Source organism: Prosopis cineraria, unplaced genomic scaffold, assembly GCF_029017545.1.
Source record: "Prosopis cineraria cultivar Desert tree isolate PC_DT_omini unplaced genomic scaffold, ASM2901754v1 PC4, whole genome shotgun sequence".
Classification (NCBI taxonomy): domain Eukaryota; kingdom Viridiplantae; phylum Streptophyta; class Magnoliopsida; order Fabales; family Fabaceae; genus Prosopis; species Prosopis cineraria.
In genome coordinates, this window is record NW_026555335.1 from 2,177,639 (window position 1) to 2,202,640 (window position 25,002).

General features: G+C 34.0%; 3 protein-coding genes across 6 annotated transcripts; 1 reads left to right on the forward strand and 2 right to left on the reverse strand.

Moving 5' to 3' along the window:
- The first annotated feature begins 4,211 nt into the window (after positions 1 to 4,211).
- LOC129308189 (CMP-sialic acid transporter 3) lies at positions 4,212 to 12,678 on the forward strand. 2 transcript variants are annotated; one of them, XM_054949234.1, is made up of 17 exons: positions 4,212 to 4,539; positions 4,725 to 4,891; positions 5,033 to 5,237; positions 5,954 to 6,070; positions 7,398 to 7,454; positions 7,934 to 8,011; positions 8,606 to 8,650; positions 9,552 to 9,611; positions 9,792 to 9,914; positions 10,067 to 10,144; positions 10,692 to 10,761; positions 11,036 to 11,143; positions 11,284 to 11,417; positions 11,537 to 11,616; positions 11,836 to 11,881; positions 11,968 to 12,030; positions 12,248 to 12,678. In XM_054949234.1, the coding sequence occupies exons 3-16, from the start codon at positions 5,070 to 5,072 to the stop codon at positions 12,016 to 12,018; spliced, it is 1,215 nt and encodes a 404-aa protein (XP_054805209.1). In that variant the 5' UTR covers positions 4,212 to 4,539; positions 4,725 to 4,891; positions 5,033 to 5,069; the 3' UTR covers positions 12,019 to 12,030; positions 12,248 to 12,678. The 2 variants fall into 2 exon arrangements, with proteins under 2 accessions (XP_054805209.1, XP_054805208.1); XM_054949233.1 differs by lacking the exon at positions 4,725 to 4,891 and having other exon boundaries at positions 4,213 to 4,539.
- Positions 12,679 to 13,209: 531 nt separating this feature from the next.
- Positions 13,210 to 19,834, reverse strand: LOC129308188 (uncharacterized). Of its 2 annotated transcripts, XM_054949232.1 has the most exons (7): positions 18,365 to 19,529; positions 17,332 to 17,387; positions 16,361 to 16,470; positions 16,072 to 16,231; positions 14,994 to 15,086; positions 13,872 to 14,003; positions 13,210 to 13,503 (listed from the first exon to the last, which is right to left on the reverse strand). In XM_054949232.1, exons 1-7 carry the CDS (start codon positions 19,110 to 19,112, stop codon positions 13,450 to 13,452), a joined length of 1,353 nt encoding a protein of 450 aa, XP_054805207.1. In that variant the 5' UTR covers positions 19,113 to 19,529; the 3' UTR covers positions 13,210 to 13,449. The 2 variants fall into 2 exon arrangements, with proteins under 2 accessions (XP_054805207.1, XP_054805206.1); XM_054949231.1 differs by having other exon boundaries at positions 13,210 to 14,003; positions 18,365 to 19,834.
- A 137-nt stretch (positions 19,835 to 19,971) lies between these two features.
- Positions 19,972 to 24,550, reverse strand: LOC129308190 (PTI1-like tyrosine-protein kinase 3). 2 transcript variants are annotated; one of them, XM_054949236.1, is made up of 8 exons: positions 24,318 to 24,550; positions 22,898 to 23,072; positions 22,274 to 22,527; positions 22,037 to 22,163; positions 21,684 to 21,957; positions 20,998 to 21,130; positions 20,798 to 20,884; positions 19,972 to 20,501 (listed from the first exon to the last, which is right to left on the reverse strand). In XM_054949236.1, exons 2-8 carry the CDS (start codon positions 22,986 to 22,988, stop codon positions 20,379 to 20,381), a joined length of 1,089 nt encoding a protein of 362 aa, XP_054805211.1. In that variant the 5' UTR covers positions 22,989 to 23,072; positions 24,318 to 24,550; the 3' UTR covers positions 19,972 to 20,378. The 2 variants fall into 2 exon arrangements, with proteins under 2 accessions (XP_054805211.1, XP_054805210.1); XM_054949235.1 differs by lacking the exon at positions 24,318 to 24,550 and adding an exon at positions 23,908 to 24,206.
- Positions 24,551 to 25,002: the final 452 nt, after the last annotated feature.

Genomic DNA, 25,002 nt, shown 5'->3' on the forward strand with positions numbered 1-25,002 from the left:
AAAATATTATTTGCAATAGAAACTGCCTTATTAATGAAAAACCCCTTTAATTAATATGTTCAATCAATAAGAATTGTTTGAAAAAAAGATTATGAATTTTAGAGACAAGATAGACCCAGATCTTACATTTAGCACCAAAACAAATCCTTCAACTTGATCTTACATCCATCTTCATTGATTGCATTACATGTCTTTGCCTATAGTAGTGCTCTCTAATTGAGCGCTCCCGTCGGACAATTTTTCGTCTACTTTTTAAATGCTTTTTTGTGTATCTACATAGAAGCACTTTTATAAAAGCGCTCCTATATTCCAATAAGAGGGAGATACTTTATAAAGGACTTCGGTATATTTTATAATGCTTGATACGAGAGCACTTCACAAGTGCTTTTGAAGGCTAAAAATAAGCACTCTTGTGAGGTTATTTTGTAATAGTTAGTGTAAATTTGCATGAACTCGCATAACAAATGATTTTGTTTTTTGGTTGAAAGTAATTGAATTTTTCTTGTCACTTGTGGACCTTTTTGTGTTATTTTTCTTTAATTAGCTTGTATATTTTATTTTCCTCTAACACGATTGTAAATCCATATAAACTCTAGTGAATAAATGAACCTTTTGTTATAAGTAATTAGGCTTGTTTGTTATCTTGTAAACCTTCTATTCCTCAATTAACTTATAAATTTTTTTAAGTATAAGTGTGCATGCGCATATAATTGAATTATCACGACAAGTAACTTGCATGCATGTCAACCACTTCATGCAAATTTCCTTTCCCCCTCTGACTGTCTAAAAGAAAAGACATATCTTCAAATTTGCCGAGTTTCGTAATAGTGCTATTTTTCCTCTTTCCATGGACAAAACGTCCAAGCATCTTTTTAAATTCTTCAACTATGAAAACTTTAATTTAATTTAGTCCTTCTTTCCCGAACAAGAATTATAAAATATGAATATCAAGGCACATAATGGGATCTTGATTTCCAGATTCAAAACCATAATTTAAATTTTTGAAAATCAGAAAATCATTCAAAGGAAAATTGAAATTAATATATACTTCTCTGTCAAGTGGAATGGAGGAGACTTCACTGGGATGCAAGTGGACAAATGAAATTTTCTTCAATAGGCAATAACTCTTGAGATTGTTAAAAAATCTAATAGATAATTTGATTCAAATTATGTCCGAAAACACCATCCCTTATAGTTATTTTGCAACATAGGTTAAATGTAACAATTCTTTATGATTAAACGAACCTTTCATTAAAAAAAATAGCGTAACAAAACAAAATAAATATACAAACAAGAAAGAGCTCAAGAGAGAGAAGAGAAATGTTTGAAAGCTTAAGAGCACTAGACTCATAACATGCACGCACTATACATGCACCATCTTTAAATGCATGTGAATGTTGGGCACCATTGAAATTTTTTTAAAGTTTTTAAACGTTGGATCATTGAATTTGGATTAAGAAATTCATCATTGAGCACTTACAAATTTTTAAAGGCTGGAACATTGAATCTAGATTAAAAATTCTGTTAATTTCTAATCACTAATTGTGCTCCAAAGTCCAGACAAGATAATAAGACCCTTTTTTTTTGGTGAAAAATAATAAGACACTTTAATGTTTCATAATCACAACATTTCAAACTCCAAAATAGAAAATATCAAAGCTTTTCTGGTAAAGTATTTCAAATAAATAATTTTAAAGTTTGTAAAAATATTTCTAGAAAAAGAACTCAATACAACACGTTATTCACGCGCAACGTGCATGCGAACCCATTTATTTTCTCAGCCCATTTCTTTTGCCAAAATTTTCATCTTGGTGTGTGTGTGTGTGTGTGTGTAAGGTTTCTTCAATTTGCGAAAATGTGAGACTTTTTTAACACGTATGAGTACACAACTATAACAGATGAAACATTATTTTGGCATGTCACACAAGGTTTAATGGGAAAATTTGAGAGATTAAACTATGGGTTGATCCATGTAATTAGACGACAAATAAACCACACTATCCAATTTTTAGTTAAAGTGCATTGCATATATATTTAATATTATTTATAAATCACTTCTAACTATTTCACCAAATTAACTATTGTCTAAATATTTTTTTGCAATTTATATTTATTAAATATATTATCTTTTAAAACATTTTATCTTTCTAATAAATTTTTTCTTTCTACTAATTGAAAATTGTAAAAGAATAAAATTAAAAGAAAGTAGTCAATGATTCGCTTTTTTTAATGCAAAGTGACCTGATCATGAATTTGTTTTTGTTTTTTTGTAAGAAATAACTTGTATATAAGATTGAAAGGAGTGTATATATTTGTATCTTATAGATAGGACATGAAGATATCATGTTGATGCACTTTCTTATTTATTATACTTTTTTCAACCAACATGCTGATGCACGTTGAAGGAAGAAAACCCATCAAACAGCTTTTCAACACAAGAAAGAGGAGGGACCATACGACGATTGTTAATAAAATTGAATATTTTGGGAAAATGAAATAATATATAAATGATAATGAGATTTTTGGAGTGTGATAATTTTTTCTAAATTTACTGAAACCTTTCTGATATTTATATTTTTTAATAAAATAACTATAATAAAAAATAAAAAAGAAATGCACCAGTGATTACAAAAATTTCATTGCAAAGCTTGTCATTTGACATATTTATAATTGTTAAATTTTTAAGTTGACTCTTTAAATTTAACGTTTTTACATTTTTAGATTATAAAATTATCTTATCTAACTCATAAACTCAAATTAAATATAAATCTGATTAAACTTGTGAGTTTACCTCTGAATTTATTGTTTTTATATTTCTAATTAATAAAATCATGTTAACAATTTATAAACTCGAACTCGATATGAGCTTGGTTAAACTTATAAAGCTTATCAATTTTTTTTTTTAAGTTGAGTGAGTTAAGTATATACTATGAAGAATTTTGTTCATGAAAGTTATAGGATTTAGTTCAAAAAAAAACTTAAAATGTAAAAAATAATATTAATAAAAAAGAAAATAAAAATATCAAAAATAAGGTCCCCTATTTTAAAATTTTTGTTTTGTATATGATAATTTATTAATGTAGATAAGTTTAATTTCAATTATTTATATTTTTTAATATATTTAATTAAATTACATGTTTTAATTGCTATTTGTTAATAAAGGTAAATTCTCATGAGTTTACAATATAAATTTATATTCTTATCATGAGTTTACTTAAATTTACAAGTTTAACAACCTTAGATATATCATTTTAATGATTGCAAAAAAACTAATTATTATTTAAATCAAAGTAGTAATTGACATTTGTAACATTTAAATTTTAGTAATTAAAAAAATTGTAAAGGAGAAGTTGTTATTACTTATCCTGTTCTAGTTGTTGCTAAAAAATAATCATTATTTAAATTAAAATAGTTATTAATACTTATGATTGGACTTCATTGATTAAAAATTTGCATAACGAAATGTGTTTTTTGCCATTTTATTTTGGTTATTGTTAGAAAAAAAATAATTATTATTTAAATCAAAGTAGTTACTAACATTTTAAATTGGGATTACTATAGTCATTTCACAAATGACATCAATGTTAGAAAGGTACCAATGACTTATAAAAAATTATACTATCTTTATGCCAAATTATAAAATATTTTTAAATAAAATTAAACATACCAAGAGTGCTTATTAAATATAATTTATAATTTTATTTTTTTAAAATAAAAATATAAACATTTAAAATCACTCTTCATTTAATACTCCATTTATAAAAAAATATCAAATAAATAGAATATATAGAACGGATATTATTGAAAAATATCATTAATAAAATTTTATTTTTATTAACTTATCTTATATTTTAAAATATAAATTTTTTTTAAAAATATTTTATAATGTAATGAGTTGATTTTATAAGATTTCATTATTATTGTATATTTCATAAAAAATTTTCTGTCATTTTTCCCTCTTTCAGTTTCAATCCTGGCAATTACTGAAGCGAAAGAAACAGCCGACCAGAAATCCCTAATTTGTACCCTATTTTGTATTTTCCTTTGCGGGTTAATGGAGCAGTGATGATTCCACCTGGCTAGTGACTCACCCAACTCTTGAGCCATCTTCCACGCCACTCCTTTTCCTTCATTTTCTCTCACCTGATTGGACTGTCACGCTGTTTCGGTGACTTTCTTCATTTTTTATTGCCACATTTTGAGACTTTTCCCCCTTTCCATCCTCAAAAACAACGCACGAAATTCGTGTTTGTGTAAATTCAAAGCAAGCCCCCTTGATAGTTCGTAATTATATCGCACATCCCCCCTTCTCTCGTGTGTCAATGCATATTCCTCGCATATATCTCGGAATTTAGACTCCGATTCATGTAAAACAAACAGAGCACATTCGAATTCGAATCTGATTTGTCCGTGCATATCCTTTGGCTCCGAAATCAAACTATTATCTCTCGAAGGAAATTGAGCTGGTTGAACTTGGGCGTCGTCTGCTGCAGATCAAACCGAGTTTTCGGTCCAACGCTCGGTTTGGACTCGATTTAGGTGGATCATTGCTGATTTCTGGTTCCTCAACTTAGAAGTTTGGTCCTGATTGCATGTATTTTTCTTTTGGTTTTTGCGTCACCATCATCCTGGAGCTAGATCTGAGCTTTGCATATTCATATATTTGTTTCCGATATGGGATCTTTAGCATGTTTCGTGATTTGTTTTTACTTTCGTGTTTGAAGGATTGTTTCAAATTTCCCGGAACAAGATCTGATGGAATTTCATAGTGCAGCTTTCATTTGTTTATGGATTTAGCGTGCGGATTTTCTTAAATCACTGAATTAGTTGCTTGCAAAGTGGAGTGGGAAAAATGAATTCATCTGCTTTCCTGGTGTATTAAGATTGCATGGTTAGCTGATCTTATGGTTATGCAGTTTATAGTTTTGGAAAACAAGGATGGCCGTGGATTGTCAAACATAACTGCTTCAGTGGTCGTCTTTTATGAATTATGGTTGTTGTTATCCAGACTTTTTTAATTTTATCTTTGTAGATCCTATTGTTCATACCCAGCCAGTGGTTGCAATCACATGAAGAACGGGATGATAGAATGCAGTGTATGCCATTCAAAATTGGTTTCTCCTAGTGCCAGAACTATATCACGGGCTTATGACAAGCACAAAAGTAGGATATCATCCAAGCAGCGTGCCCTTAATGTCCTCCTGGTTGTTGGTGACTGCATCTTAGTTGGCTTACAGGTGATTGTTACCTTTTAATTGAAATTTTTTTGTCAAATGCTGAAGAAGAGGCGCGGAAAAAAATCACATTCAATTTTGAAAATTTGCATGTGAGTACAGTGAACCTTTACAGCGCATGTTTGGTGATTGTTGTGAAACCAAACACGATTGAATTGCTTGCGGATTGTTGTAAATTGTTGCATAAGAATATTCAAGACGCCTTATAGTGTTAGGTCAAGGGTACTATGTTTAGATTATTTTGTTTCTATGGGTATGGAAAATAAAAAAAAAAATTATTCCTCCATGTTTTTTGGCTGAGGGCTAATTGAATTTGATATTCTTGAGGCTTATCTATAATTAGTTTTGCTGTTTGTCTATGCATGTGGCAGGGATAGTTAGCATTTTTCAAAGTCTTATCTTGCATGGACATTGGTTATTTTTTGGGGCTATGGCATAGTCATTGATTTTTTTTGGGACCAGAACATAGTCATCGAATTGAATATTACTTAATAAGTAAAATTGCGATTGCTTAGCCTGATGGGTAATTTATCATCTTATTCTCTCTCTTTTCTGGAAAATAAGCTCTTTAATGCTTGGCTGGTGTCTCTCTTAGTTTTAGTGTTTGAATGTGTGTTTTATTTGATGGTTCCTATTTTTTATCATCTCATCATAGTAGAGGAGAAAAAGAACCTGCTTATTGCAAGTCACTGACACGTTTTATTTTCTTTATGTGGCAGCCTATTCTTGTTTATATGTCCAAGGTGGATGGGAAATTCAATTTTAGCCCAATCAGTGTTAATTTTTTGACAGAGCTCACGAAGGTTCTGTTTGCTATTGTTATGCTTTTATTCCAGGTACATATTACATTTCCCTATTTTTTATCCAAGTGTATTCAGTCTTCTTAATCTTGCATTATGTGTTACTTATATTTGAAGCATGTGTGAAATAAGATAAGATCAACACTGTGGGGGTAGGGATCAAGTGGCAAATAAGTGGCTATTGATTTCTGGAAAATCATTATCAATATCAGCAATATCATGTATAAATCATAAAATGTAAAATCTATGCAAGCCACACCAAGCAGAAGCCATGAATAGTGGAATCATTCTTAAGATTTTGTGAAATGCATGGGCCCAATTTCTAGTTAGGATATTAAGTTTGGTAATTCTGGGACAGATTTATGCAAGAATTTTTAGGGTGGGTTAGAAGCAAGGACCCATTCAATATTTTTAATCCTGGAAATAAGGATTAAAAAACCACAAAGTGTGGTTTTCCTAGTTTGATATTTGAACTGGATGGCCAAACTTCATAGTTATTTAGTCCTTCAGAGTAGAAAAAGCAGCTACACCTAATTAAGTATTTATTATTCTCTATTTTAGTGTTTGTCGAAGAAAAATGAGTGTTGGAGGCTGAAGATTTGAATGGAAACAAATTTAGAAGTCATGGAATCAATGAGTTCGTCTAGGCTTTACTTACGTCTTGGAATGATAAACATAAGCAATTATCTAGGATTGATTACTTGGCACATCCTAGAAAAGATTGATCTTGAATCTGGTGATAAAAACCATAAGATTGATCATTGTTCTGGAGGGGTTGGGAATGGAGTTGTTATGACCCTATATGCTCAATGCCTTAATCTTTGCAATAAAAGTAAACTACAAGGACCATTTAGCATTGACCCAGTAAAACTAAAAAACTTGAAATTTGAGCCCGAAAAAAGTCCTTAACTGTGGGCTGCAAAATCAAATTAAACACTTCATATGTTTTTACCAAAATACCCATATGACCGAGTGATATACTAAAATAATAGTGGCATGAATTGGTAGTTTTCAACTTCCTACTGATACTAGCCTATTGAAAAACGCTTCTATTTTAATTTTTAAATTAGGAACCAGTAATTCCTTAAGAACAAACTCAAGCCCAAACACATGCAGCAATTATCAATGAACTATTGCAGGTTTATTGATATATCCTAGGACAGGTAAACTGAATCAAAGCAGCATTTCTTGGCAGCTTACCAAATGTAAATTCAAAATGTTCCTGATCTAATAAAGTTCATAGAATATTACAATGTATGCCAATATCAAAGTAGAACTAGCACAATTAAATTTTTTGATCTTTGTGCCTCTTCTTTCCCCGATTCTCTTAATAAATTGGCCAGTATGTTTGTGTGTTTTGCAGTCCAGGCATAAAAAAGTTGGGGAGAAGCCTCTTCTCTCAATTTCTACGTTTGTGCAGGTACTATCTTATCATTGATATAGAAGATTTTGCATTATTAATTTTGTGCGAGTGGAAGGATTTGTGAAGTCCTTCTCTTAGTTCAGTTGTTCCCACTTTTTTCAATGTTTTGTCACATGTGATTATTTTGTTGTGCGCAAAGCAAACTGCGTGAGCATGTCTTTTTTAAAATAAAATAATAATTAAATGAATTATTTTTTTTGGGGTACAATAGTATCGCATTTTGCTACTCTTACCTTTGATCCTAGACAATTTTTCTTGGATAATGGATGTTTAATGGAGTTAGTAGAACTGATGCAAATAAAGGACATCTTAAAATGTAGCAGTGCTTCATTTCCTGAGTCTTTTTTAGAAAACAGAGGACCTTCTGATCGTTTACTCTACTGGCATTAATATTTAATTACCTTTTTTTTTTTTATCACCAAACAAGAAGATTTTTTTAGTAGTTATCGGATGTGTTATAATCTTGTTATTTGCAGGCAGCTCGTAACAATGTTCTTCTTGCTGTTCCCGCCCTTCTTTATGCTATAAACAACTACCTGAAGTTTATTATGCAGGTACTCTTAGTCCTTGGTACACTAATATCACTTCTTTATGCATCAACAAATTAATTTCCTGTCATTGCGAACACTTGAATGTCTCATAAAGCTACCCAATCCCTAGGTATATTAGACAAAGAATTGTTACAGAAAGCCATGAGCAGGGCATCAGAGGGAGGTGACAAATTAAACCCTACCCCATGCTAAATCCAAGGGTGTAGAGATCCCTAGAAAATATGGCATTATCATTATGTTCTAACTGAATATGTTGATGACCTCTAAGCCAGAAGAAATTGTTTGGAAACTACTGCCGCACAAACGAGCCTTAGCTTGTTGATGGAATTGTAATCTAACTGATGATGTTACAACTACCTGTCTTGTGCAAATGAATGGAGTTCTTTCTAATATGACGTGGTTTCTTGTCTGTTCCTGTGTTAATTTGACTTTTTGGGTGTCCTACAATATCTATATTTCTAAAGAAGAAAAGTTGAGTGTTGAGCCATGTTACCGTACTATCCTGCTATAGTCACATTTTATGCCTTGAAAACAACTCTTGCATGTTGGACTTCAAATTTCTTGCTGTCTGACAGGTTGATATCACATTTCATGCAGCTTTATTTTAACCCTGCTACTGTGAAGATGCTAAGCAATTTGAAGGTAATTTGTCACTTGCTGTGCTTTTGGGCGGTACATTTGCATCACCAGTAATGGTTTACTGAGTTTGCTCATTGTGCTTCTTTGGTGATGGGGTGCTGATGCTTCTCATTGCAGTGTTGAAATTATCGTGCAGTGTACATTGTTGACTAGATAGTGACTGATGCTTTGTCTTGTATCTTGACCTCTCAATTGAGGATTTCACACTGCTTTGACTCACTGACTACCTTTCATTCAAGGGGTTACATGAAAAGAAGAGAGGAAACCCTTTAAATGAAATATGGTCATTGAGTCTGACTGCATGAAGTCCTCTCTTTATAGTTCAAGATACAAGGTATTTAAAGCTTTATTATGACTAATTAAGGACTGCCTGATTACAGCCTAAACAGTCACTACCTCTTCAGCATATTTACACTGTTCAGTAATTCCAGTTGTTAACTATTTGTTCAAAAGGAATTTGTTACACTACTCTTCTATTATATCCTCTTTTTTTCTTCCTTCTTTATTCTTTCTTCCATTTCTTAGCGTGGCCTAACATTAGCTTCACTTTTTGGGGACACTATGATAAAAGTATTGCATTTACCTGTCCCTCACATATTTCCCCTCTTGTTTGGCTCTTCCCTATGAGGATATAAAATGCTTTAATTTGTTGAGCAACTGTGTGCTGGAGGGTTTTAGGGGGATGCATTTGGCATGTACTGTTATAGAAGCAGTACTGATCCCTTTCTGTGATCTCATTTATTTGGACTGTGGTATATTACGTGAACAACTAATACATTCCTTTTGTGAGACCAGGCATTAGTTGTCTCTCTGACAATTATTCTTCAAAACCAGTTGAAAAATCATTTTCTCGATGATTCTCTTTCATTGACCTAATTTCTCATCTTTGACTTTGCATGTGCAGGTTCTAGTGATAGCAATTTTGTTAAAGATGATTATGAGACGTCGCTTTTCCGTTATTCAGGTGTGTTTAGCCCATTGTCTTGCAAATATGAATAAGGCACAGTGTGTCTGTGTAGCCATTATTTAGATCTTTGCTGTTGAATTGACAAGTTTTAACTTTTAATCCTTGCTTGAATCCCAGTTGAGCTTAATCCTTGAGTACCACACTTATCTGCAAAACTGATTCATTATTTCACTACAGTGGGAGGCTCTTGCTCTGTTGCTTATTGGTATAAGTGTTAATCAGCTGAAATCTTTACCTGAAGGAACTACAGCTTTGGGTCTTCCCATCACTATGGGTGCATATGTTTATACATGTATATTTGTAAGTATAATAATTCTCTGTTCTTTGGCTGTTCTATATCTGATTGTTGTGCAAGAGATTTTTAAAGTAAACACAGCCAGCTTGCAGTTTTAGATATTCAGTTTCCGTTCATTTTTTGTTGTTGGTTTCTGAACCAAGGAATTATTTTGCAGGTAACTGTTCCATCATTGGCCTCTGTTTATAATGAATATGCGTTGAAGAGCCAATATGATACTAGCATTTACCTCCAGGTGAAGTTTCTAACGTTCTTGTGATTTTACCATGTGCTGATTTAGACACGACAGTCCTTGAGAGAGTTGAAAATTGTGTTGCTGCATGAGTGTAAACTTTTATCCAATTCTCTAGCTGAATGGTCTGCAAAATAATCAGTACTTTTTTTTTTCCCTTTTTCATGGTCAACAGTTTAACAATTTTCCTGTTTTGATTGTTTAAATCCTTTCAATATTTTTGAATGCCCTGATTAGTCGTGAAGTGTAGTGCAGTACATATCTTAATTGTGCGTAACTAATTATAGCCTTAGCCATTGGGGTTTGACTTCAGTGGTTAGGTTGGCTGATGGTTTGCGGATATGTGTTGGTTCTGGGTTAAGTTTCAGCACTTTGCAATGGACCAGAGAAGGGGAAAAATCCTAAGCAAAACTGAGAAAGAAACTAACAAGATGCTTAACTTACTAACTGAAAAATTATGGGCAACTTAAAATGAGGAAAGTTTCAATTATAGCACTTGATTCTACCATTGTACTCTCCCTATATTAATTTAGAGTTTCTTGATTTGCAGAACTTGTTCTTATATGGGTATGGAGCTATATTCAACTTCCTCGGAATAGTTGGCACTGCCATTGTCAAGGGTGAGACATGAATCTCTATCTTCTGGATCCTGGGGGAACTTCAAGCAAGTGGCTTAGCAATTAAGAAAACAGACTGGAAGCACATCTCTCTTTGTTATATCAAGATCTTTTTTATATTTTTTAATAACAAACTACTTTAAATTTACACATAACAGATGAAACATTGACATCATTTTGAATTTCAGCTAATTCGAATGGAGCCAGGTTTATTGCTTTTATCTGATGCTGAAATAACTGTTGATCGGTCCTCATGATGTTGCTTTAATTGTTTCAGGTCCAAGTAGCTTTGATATTCTGCAAGGTCATTCAAAAGCCACCATGCTTTTGATAGCCAACAATGCTGCCCAGGGGATTCTATCATCATTTTTCTTTAAATATGCAGGTCAATAGTTATGTTTTTATCATATATTGGTTTCCACCGAAACCTAAAAGCAAATCACTGGTTTATCTTAAATTTACATTGTGCTGTATAATTGAGCTTTTATTTGTTTTTTTTCCTGAATAACCCACTTATGTCTTCAGATACAATTTTGAAGAAGTACTCCTCAACAGTTGCAACAATCTTCACTGGCATAGCTTCTGCTGCATTATTCGGACATACTTTAACAATGAACTTTATTTTAGGGATTTCTATTGTCTTCATCTCAATGCACCAGGTAAATTAAATTTGGAGGATTTTGCAAATAAATAAAATTGCTAGTTATAAACCTTTTTTAGAAAGAACAGTTCTAACAATGACATCTTTTTGTATTACATTTTTACGTTTTGTCTATAGTTCTTTTCACCTCTATCAAAAGTCCGAGATGATCAACAAAATGGTTTGATGGAACTGCGTGATGTTCATGACGCACACAGGTAATTGTGAATTTCTTTACTCATTGGCTGATTGCAACGTTGCTTTGTACGAGGCAACGTCATATGATTAATTTTTCCGGCAAGAGTTTGTTTTCTTTTTCCAGTTTCTGAAAGGTTTAGTGCATTGGATTATAGAGGGGATTTAATATAATGAAACTTTTGGAAGAAATCCCTTTTCCTTCTTCCTTTGAAGTTACAAATGTTTCATTTTTATTCCAGGACTAAGGAATCCTTTGTCAACATGGCTGCTGGAGCAAATGAAGAGGTGAAGATCTATGTTCACCTTCCTTTTCGTTTGGGTTTTTTACATTATACTCATTTAGGTTTTGTTGTTGTTGTACTTGTGTACAGGCTAGTCATCGTGTCGGGCATGACGAGAGACAGCCACTTCTTCCCACCTAAGACTGACCCACAGTATGTTTTCCTGCTTCTATATTATTTGCTTCCTTCAAATCCTAGTTGTTTAATTTTGTGGGTACTTAATAAAGTTGCTTGACCTGATGAATGGTTTTGGTTTCCTATAATCAGTTTTGTGCTTAATAGGATTATTTGATGTTGTTTCATTATGTAGCATAACGGCTATGCGCTCTGGGAATGAATGAGTTCTTTTCTGACTTATGTATTGTTGCAGAATCTTACTGAGGAAATTTTTTTGGTGATATTTATCGGCGGTAGCAATGGTGCAAACATTTTTACGTCAAAATAAAGCAAAAGTATTACTAGAGAACTGCATGAATCTTCAGAAGCTGATGAGCAGTTCAGGACTTCTGATACGGACATAGGAAACGGCTTCGTACTTTTTGGCGCATATGCTCTATTCTTTTTGTCTAAGACCTTTCATTTTATTTTTTTTCTTATTTTACTTTTTTTTTTCTTTTAATGTTCACTTTAGCCTCTTTAATGTGTTATTCTTTTAAACCATTTACGAATTAATAATGATTTTGGTCTTTCTTTTTATATGAGACAACGGTTGAAGACAAGACGTGACTACAGCCTTTTGTTGTATGTAGGAAACATTTTACAGATATCTTTATAGTACTGTCTGCTACCTTCTAAGCTTAAGGTCACCCTCACGCATTTACGCTTGCCGAGCTTGTTTTCTTTTTTCATATTTTTTATTATATTTTCAATTTTGTATTATCTAATCATGCCGGTTCTCAATGTAGGATATTTTTTGTAACTTATTATTAGTCTAAAATATAGGATTTTTTGTAGCGTTGAGGAATATTTATTTTCATCTTTGCCCATATTGGTTAATGTGTACTAGATAATTATGCATAGAAAATTGCTAGCGTAGACAAGAATAAACCTGAAAAATAAGCTCACTTTTTTTGAGATTTAATAATATATTCTCAATGTCCATAATGAATTGTGAAAGTGTTTTGTATTGTGAATCAATAAGAATTCAGAATGAAGTATTTATAAAAGTAGTCCATAGAAAGTTTTTACTTAAAAAAATAATGGTCTATAGAAAGTTATATTGTAAATCATAAATAGAATAACACACTTTCAAAATTCTATTATAAACACGAGATGTTCACCCATAGAACAGTAAAAACTGATTAAAAAAAAGAGAAAAACTTGATACTTGCATTACGTTTTATAATTTGTTTGGATGAAAATTACTTGTTATATTTTAATCATTAGAGATAAATGTAGATCCCATCCGAATGACGTGACATGATTAAATTATCCCACTGAGAGCCATTTCTTCCCAAGGGAACCCTATGAGCTTTATTGAGGCTACTATCAAACAAATAAGCTACCTAAACAATCGAATGAACTACATATTTTTAAAAGAATACAAATTGCAGCAAATATATTTATTCAAGTTCAGAGAATTCTGTCTTCAAGTTGATGATCGCTGCAGCAATTTTGCAAATGCATCTGCACAGAAGAAAAGAACAGACAGAAATTAGTAAAGAAATCAAACATGAGCCGGAAAAGTGGCTTGCATTGTATGCATGATTTTACATTCCCAATCAGGAAGAAGAGCTAACAGAAAACATTAGCTTAACACCATGCAGAGTATGGTTCAGTGTACACGGAAAGTTCACAATAAAAGAAAACCCAAAATATATGCTTGGCAAAAAGAAAGATAATTTTAAATAAGCAATTTAAGTGCCTCCCGATAACACCAATAGCTAGGGAAATTCCTTCAGAGCACTTTCTGCTGTTAAGTTCAGTTGCCGTTATTACTACCGTAAATCTTTTATCGTGATTTGAGTTGAAAAGACAGAGAAACAGATCCGCACCAAACCAAGGGCTTCCCTTGCAGTTTTATGACTTCCCTCACCACAAACTTCTGCAAAAATATCCATAAGGTGTTTTCTTTGTTCTAATTTCAAGTGTTTCTCCAAGCCCCGAGCTACCATCTCCATTTCTGGCTGCAGAAACCCACCCACAAAAAATGTTATTAGCATTACAACACATGTTTCACACTTTCACTGTCAATGCCCCAAAAGTAGATTCTGAAAGGGTGAACCATGGCCTACTTATTTGCAGACATGAACAGCATAATAGTTATTAAAACAGCTCCCGAAATAAAAAAAAAAAAAAAAAGGTCCTGGGTACCTCAGCAGCACAGAAGCGTGAAACGAGTTTGCAAGGATGAATAACATCGCAAATTTTTTTTCTAAGTCAATGAATGAGCCTTAACTAATTCGTCTCTAAAAAAGCAATTCATTTGATGTAGGGACTTAAAAACAGGAAAAGAAAAAATGCAATATATCATCATGATTAGGAGCAAACTGATAATAAGCCTTGCAAAACCGTTATTGTCTGAGGTTATGGCACATAGATTATGAAATCTTTAACTTACGTAAAATATCGCCATACATTCACTCAAATACCCTCATTTAAGAGAGGCATGGAGAAATAAGATTACTAGAAGAGAATCTCCTTTTGTTTCAAAACAAAAGATTATCAGAAGAGAAAAATAATAGCTGGAATTAAGTTTCAATAAAATGTAATAATTATTAAATGAGAATACAATTGTAAAAATAAAATAAAATCCCTTGGATTTCTAAAACAACAAAATTTGAAACAAAACAAAAGCCTAAAACAAGTAAACAACAATAGTTTTTGGAATGGATATCACTAAGCTCAAACTAATATCTAAACATTGATAATTAAACTTAGATTACCCAAATTAAAGTAACAAACCTTAATTCTGAAATCAAGAGGTACCAAGCACCAGCCGAGTAACACAACTGACTAAATTATATAGAAGATAAATGCTTTTAAAAATATAATCTCACAAGGAACACCCCAAAAAATCTTAACAAGGAATGATTATGGGGGGCACCCAAAAGATTAATATATTCTAAGAACACTTTCCCCGAAAAAAAAAAAAAATCAGTATTGAAGACGCTTACTGAGGAATCCTCAGGAGGAAATATGCGCAGAAGAAGGCATATCTGTGACAGTTCCAGCTTAGCTTCATCATGTTTACCTTGCATTTCCAGAGCCTGTAATTAAAAGGACACCGAGCATAAGCATGAAGATAAAAAGAAGATCCATACAAATTATCTAGAAATGAGAAGGTTTGAAAGTTCAAATATTCAAGCATGAGTCTTTTGGCAAAAATACATTTGGCTTTCTATAAGCCAACAATTACATTTGAAATTTTCAACATGTGGCAGATTTAAACTAGCATCCTCCTCTATCTGCGTGATTTTTCATGAAACATTTACCAAAATTCAAAATGTATGGCAGACTCTAGGTCATAATTCTAGCCTTATCTGAAGTCTTTGTTTTGGGTTCTTGAATTATTTGAGCAGGGAAATTGACTAAGTAAAGGAGCTGAAATATAATAAAGAACCCTTTCATGAACCAGAAATTTACTCCAGAGCTTTGCCTAAAAATTGTCTACACTGTTAGTATCATGGTCATGAATATTTATAAATAATTTTCTGAAGCAGCATCTTCTAGAGACTTGTAGTTGAGACTTTTGATGTTCATCCTTACTTCGCTGTTTATTTTTCTGCGCCATTAAAATTTATTTCTAAAAAGATTGAATCACAAGGAAAAAATTAGATATATTAAAAAGTGGAAAGATTGAGTTAATCCATAGATTAAGCATAAATATTATTAGAGTCGATGCAAAACTTTTTGTTTCAACCAGCAAAAAGAAATCACTAACATGTGCATTAAGAGTACTCAAACGAATGAAGAAATTAATAAAGCAAAATGATATATAGTTCACTTTGTATCAATTATAAAAGAAAAGGAAAGTGACCTTAAAGAATTCACAGATTTTTAGACATTTATTTTCCTCATCACAAGCTTTTGTGATTTACAAGATGTCACAAATATGAGATATTAACTGCTTTTGCCAATTATTAATTTTGGAAATGAGCTTTGCCTGAGATTCACATAGAAACAAAAACAATATTTTTTTTTGAACAGAAACGAGAACAATATTACATCACAAGAATTATGGCAATAAAGTACCCAGGCCTGCAGAAGACAAGAGCGAGTACGTGCAGCAACAGCTGCAGACACAATTGTTGCAGCGCGACTATTTTCAAGCCCAATGTTTCCAGCAAAACCAGCAAGAAATTCCCGAGAATCCTCATCATTAATCTCAATGGAGTTAGAGTTACTTGGTGCCCTGAAAAGACAAAGTAACCAGTAATTGCATAATTTACAGAAACAGGACTGATCAGCATAGATAAAAGATGACTAACAGCAGAAGGGAAGAGGATGTCATGAATGCAGGAGTAATATTATACAAAAGTACCTGCCACAAGCATTCAAAACAAATTCAACAGATGCTCGATATAAGGAATCCCGTATGTTTGGTGGGTCAATAGATACTTGCACACCAGAAGTTCTGCAAATTTGCCGTAACTGCAAGGCAAAGAAGATAATGCACAAAAGCATTTCATCAGATATGGCTCAAAAATATTAACGGTAGAGATAACAAAAACTAGAATATCAATAAAAGAACTGATAAGAATTTGAAGTTAAATTTGTTCTTTTGTATAAAGAGAATGTTAGTGATATATATTACAAACCACGAGTAGAGAATTTGGATTGCTCACAACTCATATTTGCATGAACATATTAATTCACATTAATGCTTCCATGCATATTCCAGAATGAAATCCTTAGTGCCTAGAAGGGTTTCGGATATTTAACTACTGAAAAGAATGTAAGCAGTACAACATACAAATTAACTCATATTAAACCTAAGCTGCCAAATACACGGCAGATTTTTTATTTCAATCACATTAATGCTTGGCATGCATATTCAAGAATGAAATTCCCAGCGCCTAGTAAGCCTATAGCTAATTAAATAAACACAAAGAGTGCCATTATTGGCACAAGGCAGTACTGCATACATGTTAACTCAGATTAAGTCTCAGCTGCCTCATACAGGCCAGATTTTTTCCTTCAATAAAGGACCACATGAGTCCTACTAACTTGAGATAGTGTGAGCACCGCAAATGCATGATGTCGAAGAGCATTTTTTTCAAATAAAAAAGGAAACAAAAGTAGTTTCCAAAAGCAACAAACTACTTTCAAAAGAACATTAGCTAATGGTAACTTTTAAGAAGCCGTAATTGAAGAGTTTATCAAATACCAAAAGACAAACCTCAAATGGAAGAATAACATAAATAAGACAACATAATTCCTAACCTAGAAAAAAGATACTACGTGCAGATACATACGTCATATGAAAATCAAGTAAATCACTAGAACACTGACTTGAATTATCTCGTCCTCCATGATGTCCTTTCCGCTCATTCTACTATCCTTGATTGCTGGAAATTAAGTGAATAAGTAGCAACTTCGATTTAAAGGAGAGCAAAGTATGAAAATCAGGAATACTTTTTTTTACCTACAAAAAAGAAGAGTCTACATATAAAATCATATTTTAACCAGATATAGCAAAAAGAAATTTACAGAACAGACAGAATACTACTTGTCAAAGCTATTATCCAATTGAGATAACTGAAGCTGCTTTCTGGGATTGATGTAACTATCTCTTACCATCTCACATAAAAAAAAAACTCATTATTTACAACGTCACTTCAAAGTTTTTTAGCAAATAACAAGCTCACTCTAATATGACCATCATACATATTTCTCTACAACTAATAACAACCGAAACATAGTTCAAGGACACCCTTGTCATTTGCCTTTGTAATTTTTTACTCTTCTGGTGATTTTTTTTCCAACTTGAAACTATATAAGCATAGCAACAAATTGCACGGACATATGGTAAAATGGATATGTGGGGGTATGTGTGTGTACATTACAGACAAAAAAATGGGCAGAGAAAGGAGAGCAAGTGGACTTTTTGGAACAACTAACACGTCTTAATCTAATTCCAGAAGCTTTGCGACAGACAAAGCATTACTTCAAAAAGCTCCCTAAGGAGATAACATCAGATTTAATAATAAAAACGCTGGAACTCAGAAAACGGTGCATACAAAAGCAGAATCGCATCAATATGCTCCATAAATGACCCATCAGACTGATAATAAAAAGAATGAGAGAAACGGACCATGGGATATACAAAACAGAAGATACAGCTTGTAAATCAAAAGAAGTGGTCGTGTTGTTATGATGCTCTAATTATATATGAAACGACTGCTAACACAGAATTTCCCAATTCATGCAGCTTATCAAAGTCCTCGACCAATTTAGATATGTTTGAGATTGCTAGCTTAAGATTTCTGTGTACTATGCGAACTGCCGATCCTGCAATGAGAGAAATGAGGTTGTCAGACCAAACCTCGAACTAGTCTGTATGCATCCCTTTTATATTCCTGCTCGTCCTCCATCGAGATGGCACGCGTTACTAGAGTTGGCCACCACCGGGGCAATTTCCCTTCAACCCGTGCTCTAGTCTTAGCAGCTCTCTTCGGAATGCTGCCCATCAGAGGCCCCAGAGGCGGCGATAACGGATTCGCTGAGACCCTCGAGGGAGAGTTGTTCCTGCCAACAATGACCTCTTTTCCCCCAAGACTCCGGTCCCTCCGAACCAAGGGAGCGTAGCCAGATGCATTTCGACCACAAAGCCGAAACCGAGAAACTGACTTGATCAAAGCCCTCAAAACAGAAATCGAGACGAAGCTGAGAACCGCTGAAGTGGCAAAGAAATGCAGCGTAGGAGGGCGACAGGAAAGCACAACTCTACGGTTTTCATCGATGATGATTAAGGTTTGTAAATCCCTACAGGCTTCAATACCGGACGAAACGAAATGGGTGAGATTGGATTCGAAAGAAGGGAAAAGAGCGCGGAAAGAGGAGGAGGCTTGGGCAGTCAGGTGGTTAAGGTCGATGACAGTTTGAAGCTTGTCGGAATCGGAGGAGGATTTGGTGGAGATGGAAGTGGGAAGGTTGGTGAGGTTCTTGAGCCTTCGGCGAGAACGAGGGCGGGGGCGGAAGCAGCGAGAGACAACGGGGGATTGGAGACGACACAGAGGGATGGAGGGAGGGAGGGCATGTTGGGAGGAAGAAAAAGAGGGAGAGGAGGACATGTAGATTGCTTGCTGGGTCGGCCAACCTTAACCGAAACCAGAAGTGCGTCGTCTTTCTTATCATCGAAGAATCAAAAGAGTCTACTCCGCGCGAAAAAGACAACCCAATAGTTTCTCTCTTACGAACCAATCATCCATCACTCTTTCAAGAAAAGTTTCATTAGTCAGGACTCGAGACATGCTCAGTTTGGAAAAGGCAATCATCAATCTTTCTTTTATGCGGCAAAGGGCTCATTCATCACTCATCGGGTTGACCGAAAGCTCCGCTCCCTTGCAATTCCCAAGAACTCTCTCAAGTAATCGAACCTTCTCTCGCAAATGATTAATTCTTTATCGTTTATTATTAAATTTTTGAAATTAATCAGATGGTTTTCTTATGATGAAGATTTTAAAAATATTATACATTTTAACAAAATATACGTACACGCACTTCGCATAAATTTTTTTTAATCAAAAGAAATCAATAATTAATGTTATATTACTAGCCTGATTGGAGAGGCTCAGCTCCACAATCGGCAAACTGAGTTGCAATCTGCGTTGTACCATATCATATACTATAGGAGTATTGTTCAGGGGAGGAGAAGTCGGAAACATGTGTAAATTCAAGATCAATGCGCAAGAAAGTGTGAATTTCCGAAATTGCCCAAGTTCTTAATTTGTTTCTCTCTTTTCTGTTTCATTTTATTTGCACATAAAAAGACATGTATTTGCTCATTAGGTGCCAATGAATAGCTCAGCACCCCGCAAAAATCAAAGAAAGGACTGATATCAAACAATTCGATGCCCGGGGGGCAGGAGATTAAGAATTAGTGTGAGAGAGAGAGAGAGAGAGAGAGAGAGAGAGAGAGAGGCCCAATGATAAGCTAGAGAACAAAAGGGAATATCAGCGTTGAACAACAAATAGATAGGAGAACTCAACAATTAGTGCCAAACGCCATCCTCCTCGCCACCCAACCCCAGTGTTTGCTCCGTGGCTGTTTAAAACTAAGCACTCCCAAGTGCAATTCCAGTAAGTGAAAAATCTAATCCAATGAAATGAAATGGACCAATCAAATCCTACACATCCAATCTAATCTCAGAAAAAAAAAAAAAAAAAAAACACACACACACACATACACGCGCGCGCGCGCGCGCGCACACCCCGCACACACGCACACAATGTTATATACGGATGCATGCGTGAAGTATTTGATAAAATCCGGAATCAAACTGTGCACACAATGCTAGATTCCCAGAAGTTGGAAGAAGACTGGGTTTAATTTGTTTTCAAGTTTCCGGTGTTTGAGCGGGAGGAGCCTTCAGAAGTGGCTGCAGCGCCTTAACCACGATGCTCATATTCGGCCTAAACTCAGCTTCATACTGCACACACAGTGCTGCAACAGCAGCCAGCTGCACGGTCATAACCCTAGTCAGCGTCAAGCTTTTCCATTGGACCAAGCACCATTATATTATTTTGTATAGAGAAAAGGTACAAAACCGGAATACAGTTTTATTTGCTACGGGGTTTTCGATAACATCATAAAGAACAGATAATATTTGCAATTGCAACCCAACAAGTTATGATTGGAAGTAGACACTTCCAAAGCATTCCCACCCTATGCTTTTATTCAACAACCCAAATAGAAGTTTTAAACAAGTATTTCCCAGCGAAAGGAGGAAAAGAGGGAGGGAGGTAAGTTAGATACCTTTGCAACTCCTTTTGGAGGATATTCTCCCTTCAGTTTTGGATCCACGCATTGTTTGACTTTATCTTCACTCAGTCTTGGAGTAGCCTACACAAATTTGTTCACATCAAGAACATATGAAGAGAGAAGACATAGGTACCGTAAACATAAAAGCAGAAGAAAAAGATATAGTAGGGATAAGTTTAAACAGGTGCACTAACCCATGTAACCAGACTTTGCTGTCCTCGAGGCATGGTATGGTCAACAGGTTTTCTCCCTGTAAGAAGCTCAAGAAGAACAACACCAAAACTGTAGACATCACTTTTTTGAGTCAATTGGCCAGTCATTGCATACCTGTAAAGCGTAACAAAAGAAGTTTATAGCTAATACAGCTCTAAAATCACAATAACAGAGACCTCAAGAGCTGACATGTTTTTTTTTTTTTTTGGCTTGGGAGGGTGGGGAACGTCAGCAGGATTGTACAAAAATTCATAGATCTTAACAACAGGAACATAGATGTTACACATCCCCCGAAATTGCAACAATCTCCAAAAGCATACAAATTAAATAGATATATAATATAATATATGAAATCAAAAAAATATAATAATAATAGCAGCAACCACAATTGAAGGAAAGAAAGTGGGGGAAAACTTTTAAGCACAAATTCATGCATGAAATCCAAAAATTGGGAGGAAACATATTATAACTTGTAGAGATGTCCATATCTTAAACACATCTAACAAAATAATCACCAAATTAAACAGTTGAGAGTAAGCTTCTAAGTTTGAAGTGGAGTACAAAAAATATAAGCCAGATAAAAAACATATTAAAAACAACTCGCTAAAAAATAATATTAATGACATGAAAATATAAAATAGAAAACAAGGAGGACTTGGAAATTTACTCTGGAGCATGATAACCAAAAGTTCCCAACACTCGAGTGGAATGAAGGCGTGCAGCCATGTCAGGGGCCTGATTTGAAAGATTAAAATCAGCTATCTTTGCTTTGTAATCATCAAAAATTAGTACATTGCTTGATCGGATATCTCTGTGTATGATAGGCGACTGAACTTTCTCATGTAGATATTCCAACCCCCTTGCCGCATCAACTGCAATTCTAACTCGTTGCATCCAGTCAAGGGTTGGCCCTGGTTGTGCCCCTTGAACTCCCTTCCTACCTATAGACCAAGAAAGGACCAAATTCTTTTGAGGAACTTCTTAGAAGAAAAAGTCAATACATGAAATGGCATTACATACCATGCAGTATGTCATGAAGAGATCCCATAGTTGCAAACTCATATGCAAGTATACGAAGATTTCCTTCAACACAATAACCATGCAGCTCAACAAAATTTTCATGCTTCATTCTTGAGACCGTCGAAATCTAAAACAAGGAACATCAAATTAGAAATTAAAATCTTAACTCTAAAAATTAGAAATTAACATCAAGAAAATAAACAATAATTTACTAAAGTTTTAAAAGTCAAGCCATGCCTGGGTCAAAAACTCAACATTGGATTCAGGTTCCGATGAAACATCAAGCTTCTTCACAGCCACAGCCTTTCCACTGTTTAAAGTAGCATAATATACTCTCCCATAAGAACCTTCACCAATCAATGCCTTTGATCCAAAGTTGTCAGTCATTTCTTTTAGTTCATCTAAAGCTAATGCTGGCACTTCAATAGGTGGTGCAGCCTTTTGTGTTTCAGGTTTAACAGGAGCTGAAGCCTTTGAGCCTTTTGGGATACCTAGAAAGTACATAAAACATGACATACGAGAGACATTTACAAGTACATAAAGAAGCAAACTGACATCAACCAATGATTGAAAACAAATTATATTACACACATGCATTCCAATGTCATTCTGAGTCATATACAAAACACAGAAGTCATTAGATCCCTGTTGTCACATATTCATAAAGACTTTTAACCTAAAGAAACCGTGCAATTTAAATACATCAGAAATATTAAGTTAAAGAACAATGAATACAGTCTGTTCAATGACATAAACTAGCAGAACTCTCCTTTTTTCAGTCTAACAAGCAGAGCTCTCCCTTTTCCAATTTTTTAATAAGAAGTTTACTGCAACTATAGACTGAGGCTTACAAAGACCTACCATCCCCATAATTCCTTGGGCTTTTAAGGTGCTCATTTTCAGAAGGGTAAGGCTCTTCAACATAACAAGAACAACAAAGCCACCGACGCATCCCAGTCCGCTTCCTCAAATATAAATCGTCTTTGGAAGTTGTATTCTCTAGGCGAACAAAGTAATTAGGAGGAGAAGCATGTGCCTGCAAATGATGCCACAGAAAGCATTAATACCCTGAACATAGATGAACAGAAGTTCAATTTGGAAACATTTGAAAACTGAACATATTGAACAAATCTATCATATTTTGATCTACTACTTCCAATTATAATGAAATGTCATGTGTTTTTTTGTGGTTAATTAGCAATTTACTATATAGAAGCAGCACACAATGACTGACGAAGGATGTCTTAAAAAACTGGCTTTAGAAATTTAAAGTGATAATGGTTGATGAGAAGTTTACAAGAAATCCTCTATCCGGTGCAAGCATTAAAAGTTTTAATTAAAGTGAGAAATATGATTGTAATGGATGACCAGACACTCTATGCTTGACATCTTTGGTTCCTAATGCAGGGACATCTTCCAAATCCCCCAAAACATGAAGTAAAAATTTACCACACATAAATTTAAAATAAAATCTGTCTCTCAGTGCCATCAATAAATAAATTATAAAACTGTAGAATAAGAAATTTGAAACATTGCAGGGGACCCCTGGTTCCTCTAAAGGATCACACAAGAATACATGAATAGAATAGAAGTCATTGTTCAGCTGGGTCCAGAAAATTATTATGTATGAGTCAAAATCATACATTGAGCAGGTCCACTCAAGATATACAGAATTTCAGATTGACATGCAACACACAGGAATTGGCCGAGCGGAATGCTTAGCAGTTCAGAAAAGCTTGAAAAAAAATAAAGAAGCAGAGGTTTTAAAAAAACCAGGAAAAAAATCATCGGGTAAGACATTGAACAATTCATCAGATATTTGCACCTGAAAGAACCGAATAAATAGAGATAATATCATGTGCATATCTTACCATCGGATTACGACGACGGAAGTCTCTGTCGTCCATCAAAAAAGAACACGGAAATTTTAAAATGCAATTATCAATGGAAAGCACAACCCAGAAATGAAATTAGAAATCCGATTCCTTTCTGATATATGCACAACAGCCAGGACCCGAAAGATGAAGAGAATCAAAACCCACAAAGGCGAACAACAATTTAACAACCAAGTGCGCAAATATGAGCTAACAATTTTTCCAAATATAGAAAAATCTAGTAAAGCAACGAAATGAAAATGGGCAAACAAAATTAAACAAAAATAGTGGGAAATGGAATGAACAGAGTAGATAGAAAACAGGATATGACAGACTGGCGAACCAAAATTAGACCCAGATCAGAAGTTGAAATTACAGGTGTTAAGGTGAGAGAAAAGAAGAGATACCTTTCGGATTGAGTATGCGTTGGTTGGGAAACCGGAAGGCACGATAAGATAGAGACAGATGGATAGATGGTTTTGATTTGGTTTTCGCTTTGAGGTGTGTGCTAGAGACAGAGAGGCAACGCGGCGTAAAGGTTCTCAATAGAAAACCACTCTCACTCACTCTCGTCTTCCGTTGCGTTCCTAGAAAGGAAGAAGAAGAAACTGTAGCCTGGAAGCGAAGCTCGGCGTTACATAATTCTATATTTCTTTAAAATAACTAGGCAAAATTACACTCAAAGAACCGAACTTAACGATATTTATAATAAACGATTTCATCGAATTAAATTGTTATTTTTAAAAAGTTAAAAGATTTTTTTCATATTATACTTCGGATCCTTAATGGTAAATATATGTATTCCTCAAAAAAAAAAAATTATGACTTGTTCTCGTATTAAAGGAGTAGTTGAAAATATAATTACCCTTTGAACAATTAATTAATAATAATTCTTTTCAATCATTGGTTGATAAGGAAACCATGGGCTGAACATGTAATAAAATAGTTAAATAATTTATCAATTGTCAGCGTGTTTCTGTATAATACTTTATTCGTCCCTATATATAAAAAAGATATTTTTAATTAAATTATATAAATTAATAAAAATTTATTATCTAATTAAAAATACTGTAACATTTTAATTTTATCTTT